Genomic DNA, 26,459 nt, shown 5'->3' on the forward strand with positions numbered 1-26,459 from the left:
TGTTGGGTGGCTGCTTTTTGTTATTTTTGTTGTGAGTCCTTCTACGTAGCCTTGATATATAGCCCAAGGTAGCCCCCAAACCAAGCAACCTTCTGTCTCTGCCTTTCAGTTACAAGCATGAAACACCATGCCTGACTTAAAGATGAGCTCTCTAAAGAAGGAAAGTGTATTAATAATGCAAGAGAGCATCAAGTATAAACTGATTCTGTCTTAAAGGCAGACTTTGAATCATTTTAATCAAAAGTAGATTTGAAGTATGGTGGTTATACATTTGTCTTGTCTTCAGTGCGAGTTCTGATTATTACCAGCTGTTGATTAAATAGATGACAGAAACTTTCTGATTTGCTAACTCTTCTTGATCATAGGATTAGTGATAGGAATTGTGAGATTTAGTAGTATTGTGTAGTGAGTACATATTTGTTCAATAAATAGTTGCTGCTGTTGATAATAGAAATGATCATTATACTAATCTCACTGTTACTACTCCTTTATTTATTGAGGAAGTATACCACTCAAATCATTACTTTTATTTTTTATTTTTATGTATATGAGTGTTTTTCATATATATATATATATATATATATATATATATATATATATATATATATATATATATCTGTGCATCACACACATGCCAGGTACCCTCAGAGGACAGAAGAGGTCATTGGATACCTTGGAACTGAAGTTATGAATGGTTGTGGGCAACCTTATAGGTGCTGGGAATTGAACCTGGGTCCACTGAAAAAATAATGTTTTCTTAATGACAGGGATATCTCTCTAGTCTTTCTTCCCCACCCGTAAGTCATTTTAGTATAAATTGAGATTGTACTATAATTTAACAGCCTCTGAAATGTTGCTAATCTTGTCAATTTTTTCTCTTTTCTCTGGCAATTCAGATATTTTTAGCTTTACAGACCTTTTTGGCAAGAGCCTACCACTCTCTACAACTTTCTTGCTCCTAGAATTGTGAATAAATGTTGTGTCTAGAGAATCTATGTTGCCAGCATGCTTTAGAAATGATTGTTGTTGACTTACTATTTTTAAATAATATGTGTCAACCTTGGTATCATTGACATGTGGGTATAGATCATTCTTAGTTGTGGGGAGTTTTGCTGGTCATTATAGAATGTTTGTCATAATCCCTAGTCTCAATTGACTAGGTACCAGAAGCACCTTACTACTAGAGGAAATATGGTATTTGGTACCAGAAGTACCTTACTACTAGAAGAAACTAGGTACCAGAAGTACCTTATTTCTAGAAGAAATATGTAAATGGTATTTACATATGCTCCCCCAGGACAAACTCTCCCCCAGTTGAGAACCACTAAATTATAAAAATAGAGGTAATTATAGTAACATGAGTGAAGTATGTATTCAAGGATCATGTGCTATGTACTAATGAAATGAGAGACAGAATAGTTAGTAAACCCCTCCGAGTGTTCAGAGAACTATGAGGGGAAAGGGGCAGAAACATTCTAAGTGCAAGAGAGAACGGACGACAGAGAACCAAGAGACGAAGAGAACAGTGTCTTCCAGACACAGCAGGAATGACACACATATGAGCTCACAGAGACTGTGGAAGCACACAAAGGGCCTGCATGGATTCAAGCTAGGCAGGCTCAAAGTGTTGGGAAACGGAAGTGGACACAAACTCACATTCCTAACCGAGAAATTATCTCCAATTGGCATATGCTGTACAAGGGAACTGCGTTTTCTCCTATGGAGTCTCATTGGGTATGGAAACCGCACTTAAGGATAGTCCCCATGTCCAGCATGGACGGCCAACACAAAATCAACTCAATGTATTTTGACAGATAATTGTCCTTTTTTGCTTTGTTTGGGTAATTTTTGTCTTAATGGTCTTTTACTTCTGTGCTATAGATTTTGATTTTGTGCTTCTATGATATGTGTGTGTGTGCGCGTGCACACGCGTATTTGTCCCTGACAGCTCTTTGAACTGGAGGGGGGGGGGAAGGGGAGTGTGGGGAGGGGAAGGGAAATGGGAGGAGGGGAGGAGGTGAAAATTTGTAATAATAATAATATTAAAAAGGGAATAAAAGAGAGAGAAAAGGGGGAAAATGGTAGGACTGGGTGCATGGGGAAGTTAGTAGGATCTGGGAGGAGATTGGGGGTGATGACAATACATTGCGTGAGAAAAAGTATTTTCGATAAAGGTAACTGTTAAAAAACAAAGCAGTGTCATAAACCTCACATGTTGTGTTTGCTCATTGTAAATTTAGATTCTAAATTAAATTGGCAGACATTTGTTGAAATTGATGTACTTTATTCTTAGACACCTCCAGTCCCTCAGAGCATCAAGTGTTTACTGAGTGCCCATTATATATCATGGTTTTTGATCTTCTAGTTCTCATTCATAATTAGGTGGTGAACTGGGGAACTAAATATGAGAAACTCAAGCATTAATGATGAGGCAAAACAATTTGCAGAAACTCTCTTGAATCATTCTGTTAGAAATGTCAGCTGAAACAAGGAAAAAGCATACTCCAAACCGAGCATTTCCAAGTGATGTTTCTCCTATGAGTAAACTGTTTCCCTTTTGTTTATTGCAAGACCACAGTGACCATAAAGTGGCTATTAGTGGTTGGGGAGATTCAGAGTGCTTTGTTTGTTGTTGTACAAGGTCCATTTCTTGTTTTTAAGAGCTCAGAAACAAATGGGACCTTTAGGCTTAATTAGTAGCTGTAATCACTATATATTTCTCTTTATGTCATAATAAAATGTCATCTGATAGAGAAGAGTTAAAAAACATAAGGTTCCTACTGTCTTGGGATTACTTAAGATAAGAAATGAAGATCCATTTGCCCTGAAAATAGGCAATTTTAAATGCCGCTTGAAAGCAGTGTAGAAATAAGTGGACCTGAGAATTTCACATGAACTCAAATAACACATTTCCCTTCATTTTAGGAAGTTACACTGATAGAATTAAACACCACTTTCTTTTGTTAATTGAATTTTCTAGTACTTTGCAAAATGAATAGCAAGTTCATCAACTTGTTAGGTCTTAGCAAATTGAAAATAGAATTTTGATATTAATAATTTGTAAGGAAGAAAGTATGCTTATAATAATCATTCGTGGATATGAAATAAACATTTTCTTCTGTGTTTGATGCTCTCATTCTTTTAAATCTTGATACTTTCTTAATTATTTTTTTTATTATTCGATGTGAGTATCATCTTTCTTGGCACTTCCAAAATCCTAGGTGCTTTTCCAAGTTGTGCTATTCTCTATTTTATCTTATATTTCTCTAATACTTCTGTAGTGTGGTCTATACAGGTCATGGCTTGAATCTGACTTATTGGTATGCTCCCCAGAGTGTTCAGTATGTTTTGATCACATATTAGCACTAAATAATGTATGTTATTGACAAAAAGTATGAGCGTTTGTGTGAGAAAACAAGGGCTGTATTTATCTCTTCACCTTCAAAGGGTAATTCACTGGAAAGGTAATCCACGGAGCTTAGTGGTGAAGTAAGTGCTTGGCATATGTGGAGTTTCCTGAGTTCAATTTCTATCCCTCCTCCCCACAAGTAATTCATTGAAATCGATAATGTTATCTGAGCCTGTGAGATCACAGGAGATCTCTATGTTGTTTCTGCAAAGCACTCAACAGAATGAAGAAATTGTGGCAAAGCATGCTAATCACTGATGGGAAACATGAAAAAGTGCTCCTTTGAAGCCTCTATGGAGCTTCTTTGGTTGAGGTGGGGATTAGCAAACCTCATGACTGTCTCCCTCTCCACCACTATACCCTGGAATACCATTCGAAAGTCATAAAGGCTGGGTTTAATGCCACGGCTCTACTATACGCTGTGTGACTACTTAATTTGGAGGCTATTTAATTACTCTGAGCTCCAGTTTCCTTAGTTTTAAAAGTTAAAATATCTTCTCTCTACCAAATTCTCAGATTGGCTGGGAGAACAGAACGAAATCTTGTGCGTGAAGTGTCAGAACTTCTCTTCCTATCCCTTCTCCTACCAAGAAGGACCTTCTTCAGAAACTTTGAGGTTTTCTCTTGCTACAGTCATTCCACCCTGAATGCCCCCTGTCCAGATGCAGACTTTCCCTTTATTTGACAGTAAGTTCTTTTCTCTGCTCTGCACTCTGACTTCCCTCCTTTCTCCTCACAGTGTTAATGAAAAGGCCTGGAATTGGAAAGAGTATAAACTGTGGGAAAAAAAAAAAAAACATCTGACCACCCCTAGTAGATTTTATATATTTATATCTAACATTCTAAATATTGAGAAAAAAAATGCCCTTCAATGAAGAGCTATGCATTTTCTTTCTCACATATCCTTTTCCCTTTTACTGTACTGCTGTGTAGATACATCACTGGCACGAATGCAAACTTGTCTTGGACATGCAGACCCTGTTCTGTAAATGCTCGAGTAACTTCTCTATGCCCGTGGGAGAGGTAAGGTCTTGCCTTCCTTTCCACATGCATTTCACTATCATTTGCTTGCTCCAGCTCTTTGGAATTTCTTTAGAATTGGCTGTACCATCTCTCTGGTTTCCTAAACTAACTGACGAATTAACTAATTTTAAAATATGTTTTGATTTTATATTTGTAAGAGAGTCATGGTTTTATATGATTTTGTAAATTTGCCTTTGAATGTAAAATCTCCAAACAGAGTCTATCCGCCTTTGGGAGGCTGAGGCTCAGAGCCAGGCTTTGGAAGCTTGGAGACCTACATTCTGTTCGAGAGCGTTGCACTGCTAGGCAACACACCCTATTTAGCTGTCAAAAGAAATCATGAAGCACCATGTCTGCCAATGAACAGGATCTACGCTCAGATTTCCCTCTTCTGTTCCTCCGTGGCTTCCACAAATGGAGACCTGTTTTCTCTTTAGGCATCATGCACCATGTCTCTGAGTGTGATAAGGTCACGACTGGACTGTTGGGAAACAGGTTTTCTGTGTCAGCAGGAAATCTGAAAATAGAAGTCAGAATTCCTGATATGTACGTTTCTCTCCTAACAACTCGGACTGCTGCCTTGGAGTCACCGTGTTTACAAGTGCTCACTTTTGACTCATGGGTCCCCAGCACTTAGGAAGCATAGCACTTCCAGGTCTTAGCTCATGCTATACCCTGCTTCCCTGTAATTTGGTCTAGTTAAACACACATTTACTGGACTCTTATATAGAGTGATTATTTTGCCTTAAGTCACGGATTGAGGTGAAAGTAGTTCATTATGAAATAATAAATAATAACCTGGATAGAAAATAAGTGAGACTGAGTAGAAAAGGCAGGCAGACAAAGAAAGATGAGGTGATATGTTCATTTTTCTCTGATAGCAAATAAAGTCATTTTTTTCTGTGATAACTATAGAAGCCATTATAGACATACTCCTGGACTCTTCTTCCCAAGGAAGAAGTAGTTTGGCTACTTTGCATCAATTCCCATTACTCACTGAGTGAGAGGTCTCTTTAAAGTCATTAAATTCATCTTCACTTCGTGTCCAACACAGGGATGTGGCTTAGGTCAGAGAAGACCCTAGAATAGTGGCCCTCAACCTGTGGGTTGCATCCCCTTTGGTAAACCTCTATCTCCAAAAAATATTTACTTTACATTTTATAACAGTAACAAAATTAGTTATGAAGTAGTAATAAAAATATGTTTATGGTTAGGGGTCACCATAGCATGAAGAACTGTATTAAAGAAAGGGTCACAGCATTAGGAAAGTTGAGAAGCACTACCCTACAGCAAAGAATGTAGTTGCTTTCGAACATCAAGCTGCACATTAATGTAGTAAGGGATTAGAGACATGAATGAAATACTAAAAATGTATTCTATAAGGCTCTGAGGTTGCCACAATAGATACAACACCTGCATTCAGTTAACTCATAATTTGTAATATGATGGCATGAATCAGACTTAAATTTAATATGATAATAAGAACATTATTTGAAAAGAACAGATCAAAAGAATCAGTGAACATGTGGTGTGAAAGGAGAGGATGTATTCCTTTCAGGAGATTAACATAGCTCTTTGTATGTAGGGGAGAAGACTATATATATCTCCTTACGCACATATATATGTATCTATATACATCTATATCTATATATCTCCAAATGTAACCAGTAACTGAACTCTGGATATGTATTGTCTTTATTTTATATTATCTGTTAAATTTGAAATATCTAAATTTTGCATAGAGATGTTTAAAGTGATAAAGAATCTAAAGTCTTATTTGATATACTTCTATCTCCAAAACAATATGATGTGATCTGTGGTACTGAACCAAAAAGAGCTTTCCCATTAATATGAAGAAGTCAAGTAACCTCTCATTCACTAGATAGTATTTACTCTTTAAGTGGAGAAAGTTATTCTCTCACTAGATGTGTTCCTATTGTGGGCTCATATAACCAGAAAAATCTTTGAACTCAAGACGTCTATAATTAGAAAGCATGATACTTTGGATATTTTGCCAAATGAACAATATGGCGTTTGTATCTGTGGTTCTTTCATACTGGAGACCAGATTTGTTGAGACTTTAAAAGACTGTTTTGCATATTGTACCAGGCACAATAATGCATCACTGTAGGGAAGTGAATGTTCTTTATTTTTTTTTTAAAAAAAAGGCCAATTTCCTATCCCCTCAGGTGATGGTGATAAGAAGTCTGCTCTGCCAAAATTAAATAAATGTCCCAATAAAGTCTTTTTGGAGATGAGCCTGGGCTAGAACACACTTCATCAAACATTCATCTTTGGTCAAGTGTGCCATGTACTTGCAAACAGCTGCTACTAGTAGCTTGTCTAGGCCACCATAAAGAACTCTATGGTGGCTGCGTATGGGGCCTCCATCATCAGACTGCCTGGAGTTGACCAGTTGTTCACTGTGCCAGTCCCCACAATTCTTCAGATTAGTTTCTGGATCTAGGAAGCAGGGACTGATTGGTAACTGAACTTACTGGGTTTACAGAGAATCAATGCAAGTGGCCACAGAACACAGCTGAGTTTGTTGACCTCAATTGGTAAGTTGACGAGGTCTAGAATGATCTTTGAGATAGACCTCTGTAACCTGTGAGGGCATGCGTGTGGGGCATAGTTTTGATTTGGTTAGTGATGTAGGAAGACTCACCCAGTGTGGTTAGAACCATTCCCTAGTTTGAGATTCTAGGCTGACTTAAAGGGAGAAAGCAAGCTGAGCACGTGCTCCTTGACTGTAACTGCAATGTGACCAGCTCTCTCCAGAGGCCACTGGTATGACTTCCCTACCATGATGGAAGAAATGCTTGAACTGTGAGGCAAATTAAACCCTTCCTTCCTTCCTTCCTTCCTTCCTTCCTTCCTTCCTTCCTTCCTTCCTTCCTTCCTTCCTTCCTTCCTTCCTTCCTTCCTTCCTCAAGTTGGTTTTGTTTGATGTATTTTATCACTGCAATAGAAAAGTAACTATGACAAAAGCTATCATGATGCCCGGCATCTGTAACCCCATTCATTAGCTGAAATCCTAATCTTCTCCCTCTTCTTCCCCTACTGCATTTCCACTTGGAATGCCTGATATCCATGCTAGAATTCCACATGTAGTTGTGGTTGCATGATTCTATAAATAAGGGCTTAAATTGCTCAGCGTTTTACATCTGCTCCTTTGTCTGTTCAGGAAGGTTGTGCCTTTTTATAAGGACTCAGAGTATCTGTTACAGTTTCTAGAAATGTTCAATAGTCGTTCCCCCAAATATTTTTGTAGTCAATATGTACCTTGTTACAAGGTGTATTTAACTTTGTATACAAGCAGCAAGTGATATAGTTGCTTAATGGAAGACTAAGTCAATTTCCAATCACAATCTCATTAGTTCTGACAGAACAGGACTCCAACAAAATCTCAGAGCTTCCTCTACCCTGTTTCCTAAGCAAGCCTGGAATTTATGCCTATGTCATAAATGATGGAAGATAATACAAAATCAACAGATTTATGGACTTCAGACATAATTTAGAACTTCCTCTCCCACTATGTCCTAATGGTTAAAAATATGAGATTAAAATATTCCCAGGGCCCAGTCAATTATTCTGTGAGATAATCCATTGGAGGAGATTAAAAATGCCATATTGTAAATCATGCTTCATGCCATCATCAGAATTTTACTGGAATGTTTAAGAATGATTTTTTTCTGTAAGATGTAATAAACGATTAAAAATGGCATTCTCAGAATTTTTACTGTATATATGTAAAAAGTAATATGTACTTGTATATAGAATTTGTATATAATCCATGAAGGCAGCAGCATCTGTGTGTTCCTACTCCTTTCCTCAACCATGTACTGTTCCCTGTCATCAGCACCTCCCAACATACAAACTAGTTCCGATACTTCCCAAGGAGAAAGCTGTTGGGTATTTGGAGATAAATCAGCTTTGCTTGTTCACTTAATTATTCATCAAATATTTACAAAGGATTAATAATATGCTCAAATCTCAGGATGTAATGTTGAATAATAAACAGATCCTGAGGCAAAACACTCCAAAGCCCTCTGCAGGCCTGTAGACTCACAAGCCCTTAACATGGCTGTGTAATTAAGTAACGGATACAAGACTCACTCATGAAGTCAATGTACAATGCACCATATCCACTAATGGTAATAAGGAAAACAGATGGCCTGGGATCCAAAGCTATTTCTGTGCTCCTATTTGCTTAGGGAGTCTGGTGGTTAATTTCTCTTGCCAACATACTAGGATTGGATCACGTTCCTAGGATCCAAAACTATTTGTGTGCTTGTAAATGATTGTCTGGATCAGGTTAAGTGGTGTGGGAGAACCAATCCTAAACATGGGCAATACCACGGCGTGAGCTGGGGTCCTGAGCTAAAGAAGCATTTAGAAAACAATTTGCAAGCCAATATTCATCTCTCTCTGCTCCTTGACCATAGAAGGAATGAAACCAGTCACCTTTCAGCTTCTCTGCCTTGCCTGCTGTCTTATTTATGGCTGTGAGGAGACACCATGGCCATGACAACTTATAGAAGAAAGAGTTTAGTGGAGAAGTTTATAGTTTCAGAGGGTAAGTCTATGACATCAGGGCACAGGGCATGACGGCAGGCCGGCAGGAATGATGCTGGAGCAGTAGATGAGAGCTTATATGTTGAGACAAGAACCACAACAGAGAGACAATAGAATGATATGTGCTTTTTACACCCAAGATACTTCTCATTAAAACCTCAGAGCTGCCATAATGGTCATATTGCCTCCACCACTCCACAAGCCAAATTAAATAGTTCCTTCCTTAAGACATTTTTGTGAGGCATGTTGTCACAGCAATTGTAAAATAATATAATATAATGTTCATTCTCTTTCCTGATCTGTATAAATAATTATAACATGCAGGCATTTTACTATTGTTGTTGGGAGAACAAAATGAATTAATATGCAATACAGTAGAGGTTTAATGCATAGGAAAATTCAATTGTTATAAGCTGAAGATGTTCCTATTAAATATATCAGACTCTTCAATGAAAATGATGTAAAATATATGGAGGAGTGCAATGATGAAGGGCAAAGAATCCAGTTAATAGCTTTGATCCTGAGTCCCTTCATACCTCTTCCTCTTTTATTTGAGAATTGTACATAACACTTTAGGCTTCATCTCCTTGGTCATCACATTTAACACATAAAATACACAAATTATGTTCCTGATCAATAAGACAACCTGAGAGTAACTTTAGTACAAACACAGGTTATGGTGTTTCTAAACTTATAAGCACACCCCGAAAAAAGGCAGACAAGTATCAACACATTAACAGTCTCATACTCTTTGTTGACTACAATGACTGCACCAAGAAGACATTTAAGCTATTAAGCGATGTCGCTGTGTCAAATGGCAGACTACAGCTTCACCAAAGATAGAGAAGCCATTGGACATGAACTTCCACTGAATACTTTCCCTTTTACTCCCAACTATTACCAGAGTAAAGAAATCTTTTCCCTCCAGTATAAGAAGGATTCGATCTACTCTATAAGACTGAGTCATCCTGTTCCTTTGACACTCCCTTTCCAGCAGTTGTCCTCTCTCTTGTGTGTTTTTTAATCTCCCCTTTCTGTGTTCAGCCTTATAAGCTCACTGACAGGAAGGAGGTAAGGACAATTACCAATACGTAGGCTCACTTCAGCAGAACTTCCTGGCAATACAGGCATATAAAATGTTAAGTAACTATTATTCAGGTACCATTGTATTTATTTACTAAATTCTGGGGGTGCTTAGGAAAGAAGTTGCCAGAGTGAGTAAATTAAGCTTAGTTAAGTAAGATACCATATCCATGCAGTAAATGCTTCTTAAGCAATGTATATGGGAAATAAAACCTGTTTGCCCCCAAATGTGCTATATTTAAAACAGTGGGGATAGTAAGGGTTCAGGCTATAATGCCAAATGTGTGGCATATATTTAATAATTGTCCACAGATACAAGAACACACTTAGCATAACCATTTCTTTAGTTCTTCAAAAGACACAGAAACCTGGGCTTACAAAGACAAATTCAATTAAACCTCTAATAGAAAGGTGAACAGCTGCTTTAAAAATACATTCAATAAAGTACTGTAGATAAAGACTAAGTGGCCCTGTCATCGTTTTTAATGACACACATCCCTCTCCATCTTAAACTTTAAAAATCTGAGAAAATGATGCCAGCTTATGTGTCATAAAAATAACTTCTTCCATCTTCTAAACAAGAATTCAACAAAATTTCTGGCTGTTTTTTATCCAAGAAAATGCAGTAAAGAGCTAGAAGAGATAATGCATAGGAGTAGACTTCATGAATTTTAAATGAAACAAATATTGGTGGATTGAATATTTTAGTTGAGTTGCTCATATTCAAGTTTGATCAGTCCAGAATTTGGGATTAAATATTAGTATTATCTACCTATTTATTTATTTAGAGAATGCTTATTGAATGCTCACTTGATGGAGGAGAGTCATCTGTCTATGTGTTACTTTCATTGGTTAATAAAGAAACTGCCTTGGCCCTTTAATAGGACAGAAAATTAGGTAGGCGGAGTAGACGGAACAGAATTGTGGGAGAAAGAAGGCAGAGTCAGGCAGACACCTCAGGCAGACGCCATAGCTCTCCTCTCCAAGATGGATGCAGGCTACCGATCCTTCCCGGTAAGACACCACTTCGTGGTGCTACACAGATTACCAATATGGATTAAAGCAAGATATGAGAATTAGCCAATAAGAGGCTGAAACTAATGGGCCAGACAATGTTTAAATGAATACAGTTTGAGTGTTGTTATTTCCAGAGCTAAGCTAGCTATGCAGGAGCCAGATGGGAATGCAGCCCGCTGCTCCTTCTACACTCACTGACTGCCAGTGCTGGAGGTAGCATGGAGAATGAAATATGTACAATCCCACCCTTCCTATTATTCCAGAGTTAGTTTATGAGAGAGAGAGAGAGAGAGAGAGAGAGAGAGAGAGAGAGAGAGAGAGAGAGAGAGAGCGCAAATGTTGTACTGGAGGCAAGAAGAGATTGGGGATTTTAGAACTTATTAGGATCCCATGGGAAGAAATGGATTATGTGAAATATTCCATGTATGCATTTATGTGCAACTTGAGAATAGCCTTTAATCAATAGCTGACACAGAAGGAAATGAGAATGTTTGGATCTGTTTCCAACCAGAACAGCTATGGAATGTATCTCCCATTCTAGATTTCTCTTAAAGGGTCTAACAAAGGCTGTGGATTTCTCTTAAAAGGTCCAGCAGAGGCAATCAATTTCTGGTAAAGGGTCTAGGAGAGGCTATGGTCTATTGGACCTTATCTGAGATGATGTAGTTTCCTAGTTTTTATTCTCGTCCATTTTTTTCCACTCTCATATCCATTGTTCTTGGGTGCTAATTCATAGTAAATCATTTGTACACAATCTTTACTTTAGGGAAAACAAGCCTCAGGCAGATAAAAATCACAAACCTAACCATGAAGACCATTATAAACCAATGTGCAGGTATATGGAATTGGTGTGGAAGTGGGCATAAGTCCTAGAAGAATGTCAAGAGTCATGAGAGGTCTAAGAACATGAAGGAGACTAAGATTTTGAAACTCTACACACTGCTGGCTGACAGTTCTGTTTCCTTTCTGTGTGCTTTCAGATAAAGATACAGCCAATCAGGCCCTCCGGAGCAGCTGCACTATGGATTTTCTAAAAAGAGTACAAGAGCTATTTCTGGTCTTAGCTTTCCTGTAGGAGCTATTTATTATCCATTCTATATTTCTATGTCATCTTGCACCTGCCTCATCCCCCCTCAGGAGTCAATAATTCTTTACAAAGGTGTCATTCTACAATTTATATGGCATATTGCATAACATCACTGATGGACACTTTTAGTTAATACCCTCAAGTCCTTTGCCTTATCACTGAAGCAGATAATTTACTCTGGCATTTATATGAAAAGTTGGACAGTGACAGCATACCTACTCACTTGAGACTTTATGCATGCACTGTTTATTTTGGCACATATTGTTAGCACAAGGCTTCAAATTCCTAACTAATTACTATATATTTGAACCTTTGGGGAAAGAAGGAAGGCCCCACAGTAAAGAAACAATTCAATTAATGGGAGCCTCAACATACCTATCTACTTCCATCGAAATCCACAAAGATTTCTTAGCCCAAGCTACAGTGCTTTTAACTATCCATTGGTATCTCTTCAATTAATCCAATATAAGGATAGGGGTAGTGTATAATACTCTTTGCCTGGAAGGCCTTTGTAATTGCAGTTTCAAAAGGACAGAGGAAACAAATCATATGTGTATTTGTGATATTGACAAAATACAGCTGAAAAGTTTAGGAATTTTTTCTGTTGGGCAAATATGTTTCCTGTTTAGGAACTTTGTATTTAATAGGCTCCAGGGTATTTTACCCGTGTCATATTCATACAGTTTTCTGGAAGCCCTGCATAAGTTACCCTGTATAAGTTATAAATTCAGTTGTCATTCAGAAGTATGGAACAGGAGCTCACTTGCTGCATTTTAAATGGTAATAATTATTGAGAAAAATGAGTGGAATTGTGAATATGGGGCAGATGTGCATGAGAAATAAACCCTAATCTTGGAAATATAGAGGCTGGGGGAAAGAAAAGAATTAGGTATCCCAGACTCTAAAGAATTCTTCCTATTTTTCAAAAGCTATAGAAAATATGTCTGCTAATAGAATGAGATTAGTTTGCTAAGAATCTGATCCAATATGTGTGTGGGACCAATCACAGAGTGGCTATTGGTTTCAAGGAAAAGAATAGGGATATTTCTGAGGGGAAAATACTGCATACCATAGCAACCTTGGCAATAGTAAGCTGTGACTTCAACTTTTAGAGCAACATTTAATGACTAAAACACCTCCTAAAACGATGAAAACTGTGGCTGTAGGGTTGCTGGGTCACTAGACACAGCCCTGGGCATGCCCAGCCTTTCCTTTCAGAGGAATCTCTAAAACTGTTATACTTTGAGAAGACTTTGTTTACTTACTTCAGTTGGGGAGAAAAATGTATCACAATTCTGAACAAAATGTTACCTCTTGCTCATATTCCATGACAACTATAAGTATGGATTTAACCAAACTATCTCCATCTCGTCCAGTATCTGATATCCCCCTTGGAAACGGAGATGCAGTTGTAAAATTGGAGGGAAGTGATAACAAAAATCTGCGTCAGGTACTCAGGCTGCACAAAACAAAAGCTGAAGACAGGGCAGACAAATGGTGTACAAGCCAAATCAATTGCTTATGGTTAATACTCATTCACTTCCAACCCTCAATCACCAAAAAACCTTGATGTCATTATCTGTTAATTGTACAGCATGATAGTAGCAATGTTAATGGTGTCATTGTGGACATCTTAGGCAATGCTCTAAAAGAGGGTTAGTTTCCTTCAAAACGTGCAGAGGCTTTATCACCAATGCACCTTTATCTACTGTGTGAAATAAATAGCAGAGATCAGAAGCCACGGATTAAATCTAGGTAGCTTCACTTTCTTCCCACTCCCTATATATTTGGAAGAGGGCGAGGAAAAAAAGAAAAAAAAATTCATGCTTCCTTATTTAACAGAAAGTTTCAGAAAAGGCATGAGAAGCGAATAATCAAAAAGTAAAATTATATTCTATTTGAAAATACATAAATATTCTTAATATATGTTATATTTAAGAAGTATGGTATATATATATATATATATACACATATATGTATATGCGTGTGTGTGAAAGACATCCCTTTCCGAAGACATTTAGTGACATTTTGAAGGCATTTCTCCTTCTATATTCATCCTATTGAAAACATTTTTATAATTTTTATGAATTATATATATATGAATATGAAAAATGTTATATAGTCATAGTCTTTGTAGAGAGGCGATAAGTGTTCATATCATTGTACATACACATGTGAGTGTGTCTTCACATGTACATGCATGTGTGTAGAAGTCAGAGGTCAACTTATGTGTCATTCCACATGTACTGTCAACCCTTTTGTGACACATGGTTTCTATTTGGTCTGGTCTTTCAACCTCTGCTGGGTTGTCTGGCAGCACATATGGGGACCCACATGTCTCCTCCTCTGTAGTGCTGAGATTCCAAGCATACACCACCATGTCTGACCTTTTGTCACATGGCTTCTGAGATTGAGCTCAGGTCCTCATGCTTCCAACGCAAGCACTTTATTGACTAAGTTATCTCCCCAGCTCAAACCATGATTCTTTGTAAGTAAACCAACTGAGAATATATTTTATTTATATTCACATTTTCTTAATTAGTGGCTTACATGAGAGGATACAACCTATTGTAAGTGGTGCCAACCCTGGTCGGGTAGTCCTGGGACCAGAAAAGAAAGCAGGCTCAGCAAGCCATGAGCAAGCCAGTAAGTAACACTACTCCACTCAGCAACCTCTACAAACAAGTCCATCCTTCTGGGTTCCTGCCATGAGCGCCTGTTCTGATTTGCCTGGATGATGGACCACAAGCAGTATGCTGAAAATAAACCCTTTTATTCCCAAATTGATTTTGGTCATGGTGTTTATCACAGCAATGGAAGACCTAAGACAAGATCTCCTGAGTAAGCTGGAAGCATGGGGGAGGGGAAGGGGAATGAAAAGAGGAGAAGAGGAGAGGGCAGGAGAACAGGAGTGATCATGAAGGTCCAGTTGGTAGAAGGACACAGAGGGAGAACAAGGAAAGGGATATCTTGGTAGGTGGAGCCCATTCCCTATGGAGGGATTCCTTGCTCAGCCTAGATACAGGGGGAGGGCCTTGGTCCTGTCTCAAGTGATGTGACAGACTTTGTTGACTCCCCATGGGAGACTTCACACTCTCTGAGGAGTGGATGTGGGGTAGGGTGGGGGAAGGTAGGGAGGTGTGAGGAAGAAAGGGAGATGGAACTGGAATTGGTATGTAAAATATGATTGTTTAAAGAAAAAAAAAACCCTAAGACAATCGAATCCCATATGGATTTTCATATCCTTTCCTTTGGGTTAGTCCTCCATTTCATCTCCTGATTTCTCACCCACAATTACCAAGGCTCAAGGAACATTTCAACAGATGAGGCAAAAAGAACACAAAATGGAAGAGAGCACCCTGACATGCTGCCTTCTGCCCATGACATGGCTAATGGGGTCATGAGAGCTCTTCAACCGGGGTTAGCTACGCAAGAGCCAACCAGCCAAATGCCAGAGTAGAAGGAGTTTGTTCTCCAGATCTTACCCATGACTGAGAAGCTTTTTGGCAACAGAGAGTCGTTGGAGTAGGGAGAATTATTCTTTTTGATGATGTGACCACTAATAGATTACCTATGTTCCAGTGGCTGGCCCTACTCACCCATGCACACGCGAACAGCACTAACTGGACTCAGTTATAAAAGTATGACATAAAGGTTGGAGGGGGAGTGTTGGGTGGAAATGAGGACAGTTGGGGTATGAAATTCTCAAAACTCAAAAAATATAAGTATAAATGGACGAGCTATTTTTCCAAAAACAACCTTGTATATGAAGTTATTATTCCTAAGCCAAAAAAACCAAGGCAAGAATTGTTCTTGGCTGATTTGTTTAGTAATTTCAACTGTACATGTCCAGGTTTTCATGGTGAAATATAACCATCTTACCAATATTGAAAGTGGAACTAAATAAAATATGGACTACTGCAAAATTTCTGCTCAGAATTAATCATTTCCCAGAGAAGAGACCAATTCTCCAGGAAAATTGGATGTACCTAAGATCTCCTGTGGGTGAATCAATACTTTACAAAAAGACATGCTGAAATCTATGAATTTAGACTATCACAAATGTTGGAAGGGAACTAAAGAGACCTCTAGGTCTGTTATTTACAGATGATGCCTGTGAATCAGAGGGCATGTTTCAGGCCACAGCTGTCAGAACTGCTGGTAAAAGAATAGCACAAGAGACTCAGAGTTTCTTTTTCCTTCCATGGTATTTCAATCCTTGGTTTGGTAAAGACATTATGGTCACACAATGTCTTAAGAAAAATGCTACAAAGAAAGCACCATCCTTTAAATATTCTAGCCCTACACTTGTTAAACTTCAGAGACTGGAAGATTTCTTGAATATTTCAGATACCTCTATCCAGACATTCAGCAGAGGCAAATCTTAAGAAGTGTGGAGCACAGGATATGTATTTCAAACTTGAATTTACACACTAGAGTTGCACGCATTTGTGAAATTTCATGTGGCAATTCAGTAGGCAGCTATATTCTGCGATGTTCAAATCAAGAAAAACCAGGCTCATCTCCTTGCTCATTGTGTTACGCTAACACAAACATCTGTTTTGTTGCTAATTTGTTTTACTATTAAATTCTAAATCCATCTATCTAGTATATTCCCGACTAAGCCCCTGTAGTAAAATTAGTCAATTAAAAGGAAAAAGTTGAATACAAGAAACCCATTGTGAATATCATGTGGTCAGCTTTAAGTTATACTGGATTATATCATCTAGCTTGAGTGGCCACAGTGAGCTTTACCAAAAAGTTGAGATACTTTACAAAGACTTTGAGGTTCTAAGCTATACAAATCAGTTCCTATTTCTCAATACCTTTGTGGGAAGTGGAGACAAAAATACGCTTTCTAAGAGAATATCTAATAAAAAGAAATCTTGACTCCCTTGTTGAACATTAAGCACTTCCTAGGAATCAACACTAAGATATTTAAATAGAAACAAATTAGAAGATCAGAGATTATATTAAATTCCACACACACTTGGGTTTTGAAAATGGCGGAAACTTTTGGTGCAAAAGTGACTGAGGTCTCCTAGAGCAGAATTGCAACAATAAGTAGCTCTGGATCAAACAGAGAACTGTAAATAAGCAACACTTTCCGGCTTTCACCATTTCCTGAAAATCCACACTGCTTGCTCTAAACTCTTTGAATCCTACACCCAACCATCCTCTTCCTTTAGTGATCTATCAGATATATGTAGAACTAAGGAGCATTAGCAGAAGACTGTATCTTGAAAGTACTTCCCTGAGTAGATCTGGCATCACATCTGGTACCCAAATGTGAGTTCATAGAACATCTCATCACGGAATTGCTGCAGAGCCACCACACTAATATTAGCAAGCCCACCAAATCTAACAGAAAGGCAACTATTCTATTACCAATAAGAACATTTTCTACTTTCAATCTCCCATATCACTTGTCCATTCTGTCTCTCCTTGTTTTCGTCTTATCACTCACACATATAAAGTACACATGTGTTGGACACATAAACATAACACTTCTTTGTGTTTATTTATACATTATGAAGTATTGTTAATCTATCATGGCCATATATACAAGTAGTATCCCTTATATATTTTATATATTTTAGCATCATTAAGAATAAACCAATAACTATTCTTTCCTTACTTTAAACCTAACCACTTCAACTAGAATTGTTATACTGTACAATGATTAATGAACAATGATTAACTAGGACATTTTGATATTTATGTCATTATCTTTTAATTTTCATATCTTAAAATTAAACTAGATTTATTAGCAAAATAGATTAACTTGTCCTTCAGGATAAAAAGGAACACAAATCTCTCTTAAACTTAGCATAAGATGTTTAGACTTTTTCAGTGAAGAAAATAAAAATATGGATTACTTATCATCATCTAAAGATTTATACAATGCTTTTTCCAAGACTAAATGATGGGTCTATTTCTTCTGCTTTTAAACTCCTATGCTATAGAGATCAAATGCTCACTTTAAAACACTTATTGCAAAATTGGAAATCAATTACACATGCTTGTGTAATGAACCTTGCAACGGCAGTAACTGGGCAAGAGGATACATCAGAACAAAAACCATAGTAGCTTCAGTTAAATGCAGGAGCTCCTTTTCAAAGACTGAGGGAAGTTTATTATGCAGTTTTATTTGGTTTATTCTTTTAGACAAATCCAAACATAATAATTCTGGATGGTATTTGAAAGGATAAAGAGAATGTCTTCATAAAATGGCTCCCTCTTGGCTTCATAGTTAGGCATTTCAAATAACCCTTTCACATAAAAACTGTTCCCACTGAGCTACTGAAAGGAAAACTAGGTGTGATACATGGAATCTACTTTGCAATCACTATCAGTAGAATCTAACGTGCTGAAATGATTCTAATTTGTTCTTTTTTAATTAAAAAAAACTCCAACATCCATGAGGATATAGTCATGAAGGACAAGTTCTGACAGTCACGGTAAGTGTTGGGTTAAATAATGAGAGAATTGTACTAATAACTCACATTGTCGATAACAGTCCTTTAAAAACAAGTTCAACTTGTGATTTATTAGTATTTTGTTATAATATATTAGCTATACAAAATAACAAATTTTATCTGGACATTTTCATGCATATAAGTATTGTATTTTGATAATGTGCACCACTTTTTATACTGTCATGCCTGATGATACCTTTCTTTTTGCAACCAATCTGCCTTCTAATTTTTAGAGAAAGTAACTGATAAGCCTTACTGTTAGTTCCATCATGTGTTTTAATATGTGATGAAAAATTAATGCAAAAACAAAATCCACAGTACTGTAATATGAGGCATGGTAGTAGAGAGATAATTTAAGAAGGACATTAGTCATAGAATTCTAGATAGGATATTTGAGTATTATTTATGTTCCTGAACCTAGGTGACAATTGGTCAGATCTGTAACCAAAGCCTAAACAGTTCAAGAGAGACTATTCTTTGAGTTATACCTTTCAATAAGTGTTTACCAATTAATTCTCCTTTTGAAATGGAAGTGTGTGTTATGATCAACATTCAGGAAATAAGCTGATGAAAAGTAAAATTTCTTTGTATCCTAGATTCCCTGGCAACCACTCCCACTTATTAGAGATAATCAATGTTTACCTGCATGTTTATTCATGCATATACAAACATGGTATATGTATAGGCATTTATCTCCATGTTATATGTGCGTTGGGATGGGATGCATACATATAATGAAAAAAATTGTAAAATGATTTTATAATTTGTCCTAAAATTATTGTATTCTTATTTGCAGTCATTTAATTTTCTTTATTTTTCTTCCTTAGTTGTCTTCTAGTTTCTTCATATTTCTAGCTTCTATTTCCAGTATATAGCCAAGGATAAACAATTTTTTCCTAATAGAAATGACATCATCCCTAACAGAGAGAGAGAGAGAGAGAGAGAGAGAGAGAGAGAGAGAGAGAGAGAGAGAGCATTTCCAACTGTCCCAGGTGGATAGGATTGAAATTCATATTTGAACATCAATTGCATTGAGTTACAGAGTCTCCAACGGACAAAGCTTGAAAACCTTTGGCTTCATGGAAGAGGATCAGTCTAGCTCTAACTATATATGAAGCATTTCTTTAGCTACTAACTCTTTGGAAACTGCAGAAAGCTATGTTGAATGCAAATGTAGGTGTTAATGTCACACATCACACTTTTAAACATAGATCTCTAGACATCAGAAATATCAGTTTGCATGGCAAGCACAAGGATGAGGAATGAACATTATCCCCTAATATTACAGAGAAATGTGTTCGTTCACACTGGCTTAAGATTCAGCATTTAACTTGAAGTTAATTTCATTTCAAAGAAAATTGTATTAAAATACTTCGCTTCAAAAAGAGTGAAACTGAGCTAATGCATTTTATCCATGCTTGAGTGTTTCATTAAAAGCTTAATGTTTAACGTGACATTTTCAAGGTACAATAAGAGTGACAAAGGCAAATGTAACAGGGTGATGGGACAACACCATGATAAATCAACCAAAATGAGGCAGATCACCCAAGTGGAGGAAAGAAGCATCTCTATTGGTATATAATCAACATTTGCCACGGTCTTAGGACAAGGTAATTGTGAATGGGCATACTTGTGTTTTCATCTATACAGGGAAATTTGAAAATTTTAGTTTTGACAGGATCTGATTCGCATTTCTATGGATCTTACAGATATAATTCAATTGGCAACTCTGACTCATGGTTTTGTTTATACACTTGTGCCTCAGCACATCAGAAAAGTTATTTTCTCCTGTAGTTTCTAAGAATGTCTCTCAATTACAGGACCCAAGACTGAATCATTTATTTCTGGTTTCTTTTCCTAGCTTACATCTATCTTCTTTTGTATATGTCTGCACATTATGACATCTTTCAGAGTCCATCAGGGACATGGAATGGACATGCAATATTTTACTGACTTGAAAGTACTGGGGGAACAAAGCTTTCTAGTAGGGAAAACTTATGCATTTGCATTTGGTTTTCCTCTTTCCAATGCAGAGCAGCAAGTAAGGCAGAGAAATCACCTAACATTTCCTAAGCTCATAGAGTAGCCATTCTCCATGCCGTAGTAGACCATATTTGAGTTTGGCATTTGTTCTTTTGTGGTTAAAAAATTGTCTTTCTACTTCCTAATCACTATTGTCAATGTCATCATCATCATAATGATTATTATTGTCAAAACCAATTTTCTTTACAAGGAGACTCACTATTCTAGATGCATTGCTTGTCTTAATTGATCCTCATTTCTACATATTATATAAAATTTCTCGCTCATACATTAACAAGCAAATATAAGTACTGTGGTTTTCTTCCTAGGTTCTTGATGCTCCAAGTTCCCCACTGTATCTCAATTTTAATTTCTTTTTCTCTGCTAAGTTAAGATTTTTTATTTGTCACTGTGTCTACTGATATCCTAAGTTTTATACTCAAGATCTACTAAGTTAATTAGAAGCATTAATTTGCACAATTTAATCTGCATTTCCTTCTTCCATTCCTTATTTCCTTATTCTACTAAAAAGGATGAGTTCTTTGCCTTACATTGCCAAAAGGCCATGTATGCATATGTGATACAAAATACCATTCTGCCCTCTTAAGTACAGTTTAAGGTAGATTAACAATCTATAAGTAAGCATACTCATCTTATTAGACATATGCCGTTCCATTAGAGTGCCAAGGATAGGAAATTGTTTTATTTTGAAATATTAGAGAATCATTCACATTGAAATACCAAGCTCTCTAGAGCACCTTGGGAGATACCAAGTATTTGGCCTGGTCTGATATAAATGGTCTATGTAAATAAGGTTGTAAAGGAATAATAGTGTTTACTGTAGTGGAGAATTAAAGGGAGAACACAAAGTTAAGTGACATTCATTTGCTTTAGATTCAAAAGTGATATTCTCATTATTTATTTTGTATAAATCCTTTTCAAATACTATATTTTTCCTTTACATATTTGCCAAATCACAAAGGGGTGGTTTTACACAGATAATCTCAACCTCCACATTCATTTATCTTTTAGAACCATAAATGTCATTTATAAAAAGTGACATCCACAGCAGAGACAGAAAAGAAAAAAAAACTCATGAAAATGATAGCTCTTTCTATGTGCATATTAAAATAGTAAGTGGTCACATAAATGCTTGCTTTACTACTATTTTATAGTGATAAGAAATTACTGTTATCAGGCAAAGATAACAAGTTTCCTTTTCTGGATGAAATGAGGCTTTTATGAATTGTTTAGTAGGAAATTATCTCTCCACTTTAAGGGACCCTCTGGTATTTTATCCATACTACCCAATGGTGCTTAATTTATTTCAAATTCTATAATTATTCATGTAGCATCTTCTTTTCCCATTGATTTTTTTTAACATATACCCATTTTATCTCTCAGTTTTCCAAAGTACCTAGTGCTCAGTATTCTGCATATGGTTTAGTGTAGTAAGGACCTCACTTGTTTGTTTCTGGCTGCCCAGACTCAAAATAACCACACAGAAACTGTATTCATTAAATCACTGCTTAGTCTATTAGCTCTATCTTCTTATTGGCTAGCTCTTACATCTTAATTTAACCCCTTTCTATTAATCGTGCTCCCCCATGTGGCTATGGCTTACTGGCAAGGTTCGGGCTCATCTGGCAGTGGTTACATAGCATCTCTTTGACTCCACCTTCTTTCTCCCAGCATTTAGTTTATTTTCCCCACCTAGTTCTGTTCTGCCCTGCTATAGGCTCAAATCAATTTCTTTATTCATTAACCAATAAAAGCAACACATATACAGAAGGACTTTCCTTATAAATTTAGACTCTAAATATGTGAGTGACCAATTCTATCGAAAGCTGACTCTTGGCTTGTTACTCATATACCTTCTTTTTAAATATTGAGTTCCTGAGCAGTGGCCACAAAATTGTAGATAATTTAATGAACTTAAAAAGTTTTCTTTAAAAAGACTAAACTTAGCTGTCTTTTTAATCAACATTTTCAATTAAAAAGATATTTGTTTTGCCAGAATTATGACATACAATTTACAGAAAATGCTCAAACCTGGGTATATTCAGAGGCACTACATTTAAGGAAGAAGTAAATTTGGAACTTAGTTTTCATGCACATGTTTGCCAATGATAGGAATCAAAACTCAAGGAAAGTAATGTAATTAAATTATTGATGATCAAAGCCAAACTGATGCATGAATTACTACATAATAGATTAAAAGTCTCCCCCTTTATAAAATATCATAAACAATTCACAGTGCATTATACTACACTCAATACTTTAGAAAGGACATTTGACATTTAAAATATGTATTAAAAACAAAAGCACTACAACAATTCAGTTCTAACAATTGTTTTTTTCCTTAATATAGCTTTTTTTCCTGATTCAGAGTAAAATGAAAATGGGTAACTCTATCACTTATACAGACTATTAACTATATTTTGTAATGTTAAACAAACAAGAGCAAAATTAATCTTCTGTTCTCTCAATTGAACAAATAAAGTATCTATCATTTCTGACAGATATACATTAGAATCCTATAATTTTTTGTTAATTTCAGATAATTAATTTCAAATCAGCAATTGGGATATTTAAGTAACTTAGAACTGAAAATATATGATATATTAAATGAAAGACTCTTCTTACAGAGTCTAAAAGTTAGAGGCCTGATAGTATGCAATATATCATGTATTATATTGAAATGTAAACTTTACTTTAATATAAATATTTAAAACAACTGTGTGTTTTTGTGTATCCTTTGAACTTGGTGTGTTACCTCATAGAGCAAACTCTATCATTTGCTCTTGAACTTGCTTTCAGCCACAGTCCCACTTAAAACTAAATAGAAATTGTGACAATAATCTCTGCCACTAGGGTTACTTGTAGAATAGAATAAACGCAAGGAAAGTTTTTGAACATGCCAAGTGCTAAGTTTAATTTAAGATCCTTAAATCAAGAGATAATTTTGAAAAATACCAAAGTAAAACAAATGACATACTTGGCAATTCTCTTTTATAATAAGCCTAAAAATGTTCCTCAGTGTAAAGTATGGTGACAGTTGAAACATTTCACAAGGCTGTCGTATTAAGTTTTCACTGAAACCTACCTTTAAAATTTGGCCTGATTCTTGCATCATATCCTGATGTCCTTCCCATTAATTTATCCAAGAAATCTGAAGGAGAGAGGGTCTGCGAGGGATGTTTTCCAGACCTGGAGTCATGGTCTTTGCAGAAACCTTCCCTAAACACATTTTAGCAAGAATGACACTTTTAACCTCTGAGAACTAATTCTGAACATTTGAAACCATATTTTTACAAAAATGTTTAATATACTAACAAGAAGAAAGATCTGAAGTCTTTGATCAACTTCTGAACTGCACATTCTCTAAAGTTAACTTCAACTGATGAAAAGGATAAATCCTGAGTAAAGTCTCCCTGTCACCCATGATTCTGAACTTTAATTCTATTTTACTTAAGGTGAGATAATGTATATAGACTCAGTTTCCATATTTTACGGCTATAAAAAGGTTTTTTGTTTTAGAAATTATCAGAAAACTAAAAGCAGGTTGTGAAATTCATGTGATAATGTAAAATAATTTCCTTATGACTATAAACATTGTTGCATTTCACCTTTAGATGTTTTTTATATCCCTTATGAGAAACATATGATAATAAGATGGACTGAATAATAAAATTAATTATCGCATGCATATTTTCCCACTTGCTACCATTCTATTGCAGCTAACATGCATTAGTCTTTTCCAATGTGTTGTCTAAAAAAATAACCTCCACTTGGAATTTCACCACCATTTTAGAATAGATCAATAATGAGTATGTTAGTTTAATTACTTTATCAGTTCGTATCATATATGAATATATATAAATTGTTGAGCCTCCAATAAAGCATTAATGGGAGATCATTTCTACACCAGTCTACCTCTTACATTATCTAAACAAGTAAAGGGTAATTGAAAATTCGTCAGATATTCATATCCATATTAGAAGTCATAAAAAGCATATAAAATGGCATATTTGGTTTGTAGCAAATTGAATTCTTCCACAGTACATCGGTAGTTGATTGAATGTCACTAACGTGTGCACATATTGTCTACATATACATGTGTGTGTGAATGTGTTTTAAATAATTTATTAATCCTGCCATTAAGATAACACCATATTCATGCCAGCAAATCAGAGGCATTAATTATAAGTGCGAAGATGATATGAACATTTGGTAGGAGTTAAAAATTGGTACAGTCATCCAGAAATACTCACATTCTCATATGCAGATTCATCTGATTAATCAAGTATTATTTTATTATGATGGTGGTTGGAGTGAGGCCAATGATGATGATGGTAATGATGGTGATGATGATGGTGATGACTTTAATAAAAAACCCAGCCTACACTCTTTCTTAATGATAGTAAGAGGTGTAAATCTGAAAGGAACATAGTGGGGTTTCCCAGTACTCATAGCATTATTTCTATGTGCTCAATTTCACTTGGTTCTGTGGAAAAAATACCATAAAATCTTGTAAAACATTAAATGTCCCACATTTTTGTTTTAATAAATTTTTCTTATGACTAAGCTGTCTTACTCTATGCCCTTAACTGGCTATTTCATTCAGTGGCAATAAAATTGATATTTCAAACTATCAATTGATTTCACAATTAGCAAATTATTTGAAAATGCAAGCATGCAAATAATGACTTCTCACTTGTTTTAATTATCCACACCCCATTTCTCACACAGGCATAAATACAAAGATGTCATTTTAATTAAATTTTGGTATGCAGTCAATTCTCAAATAGACTGAACAGTGGGATGGAGTTGTATAAAGATCTTTACTACTTGAAAAATTTTCTCAATCATAGATTTCATAGTATGCTCCTAGTTGGTGAAATATAACAGAAGTCCCAAGTTGGCTGAGATTCAGGATTCTTATTTATTTTACATAAAATGAGCATACTCTTGAGAAATTAATCCAATCACTTCCACCATATGAAAAACGAACATTGCACCCAATAATCCCTTTAAATGACTTCCAGAAGAATTGGAAAGCAAAAGACATCAACCATATATAGAAATGTAAAGAGCACACAACTCACTAGTCTAATCTTAATATCACAATTACTCTAAAATATGTATTGAAATGCACAGAGTGCAGCTATGCAACATAAAACTTGCTTTTGTGAACATTTGCCTCCCTCCCACCATAATTAAGCTTTTTTAAATGAACAAAAGAAACCAAACTCTCCTCTACAACGTTAAAATAGTATGATGCAGGGACCAAACAAACAGAACACTGCATACTTTCTCTTTCAAACAGTTTTCATGTGCAAAATATCAGCATGCAAAATCATTTCACCTACCTGAAGTGGCTTGTCCCTAAGAAAAATGCAAACAAGGCTGTCAAAATGTTCACTAGCTGCCGGTTCATTCCTGGTTCTGTGATGCTTGTGGAAAATATCCCGAAATGATTCCAGAGAGAAGACCAGGACAAAGTGCCTATTTATTGTCCAGATCAAAATCTGGCAGGAATCTAGTTTCCTTGAAAATCAAAAAGAGATTTGGGGTTTTACAGTTTGCTGAGAAAAAACAAAAAGTGCCAGTCCTGAGCAACATGGTCAGGTCAAACCGAGGTTCAGGACCATCAGTTAGCTCAGGAGAGACAAAGCCTCAGAACTGATGAATCCCCTAGCTCATTTTCCTGAATAATAAAAATGCTGCTACCTTGATCGCATCACCATGCAAAGGGGGC

The 26,459-nt window shown here is 36.2% G+C and overlaps 1 protein-coding gene across 2 annotated transcripts in view; it reads right to left on the bottom strand.

The window, feature by feature from the left end:
• Glra2 (glycine receptor alpha 2) overlaps nt 1–26,138 on the bottom strand; it is a 183,731-nt gene extending 157,593 nt beyond the window's left edge. For both annotated transcript variants that reach the window (XM_038316725.1, XM_038316724.1), the window contains exons 1-2: nt 26,071–26,138; nt 23,805–23,938 (exon numbers count right to left, since the gene is read on the bottom strand). In XM_038316725.1, coding sequence (XP_038172653.1) covers nt 23,805–23,938; nt 26,071–26,138 — 202 coding nt within the window. The remainder of the gene's footprint in view (nt 1–23,804; nt 23,939–26,070) is intronic.
• Between the last annotated feature and the right edge of the window lie 321 nt (nt 26,139–26,459).

Source organism: Arvicola amphibius, chromosome X (genome assembly GCF_903992535.2).
Source record: "Arvicola amphibius chromosome X, mArvAmp1.2, whole genome shotgun sequence".
NCBI lineage: Eukaryota > Metazoa > Chordata > Mammalia > Rodentia > Cricetidae > Arvicola > Arvicola amphibius.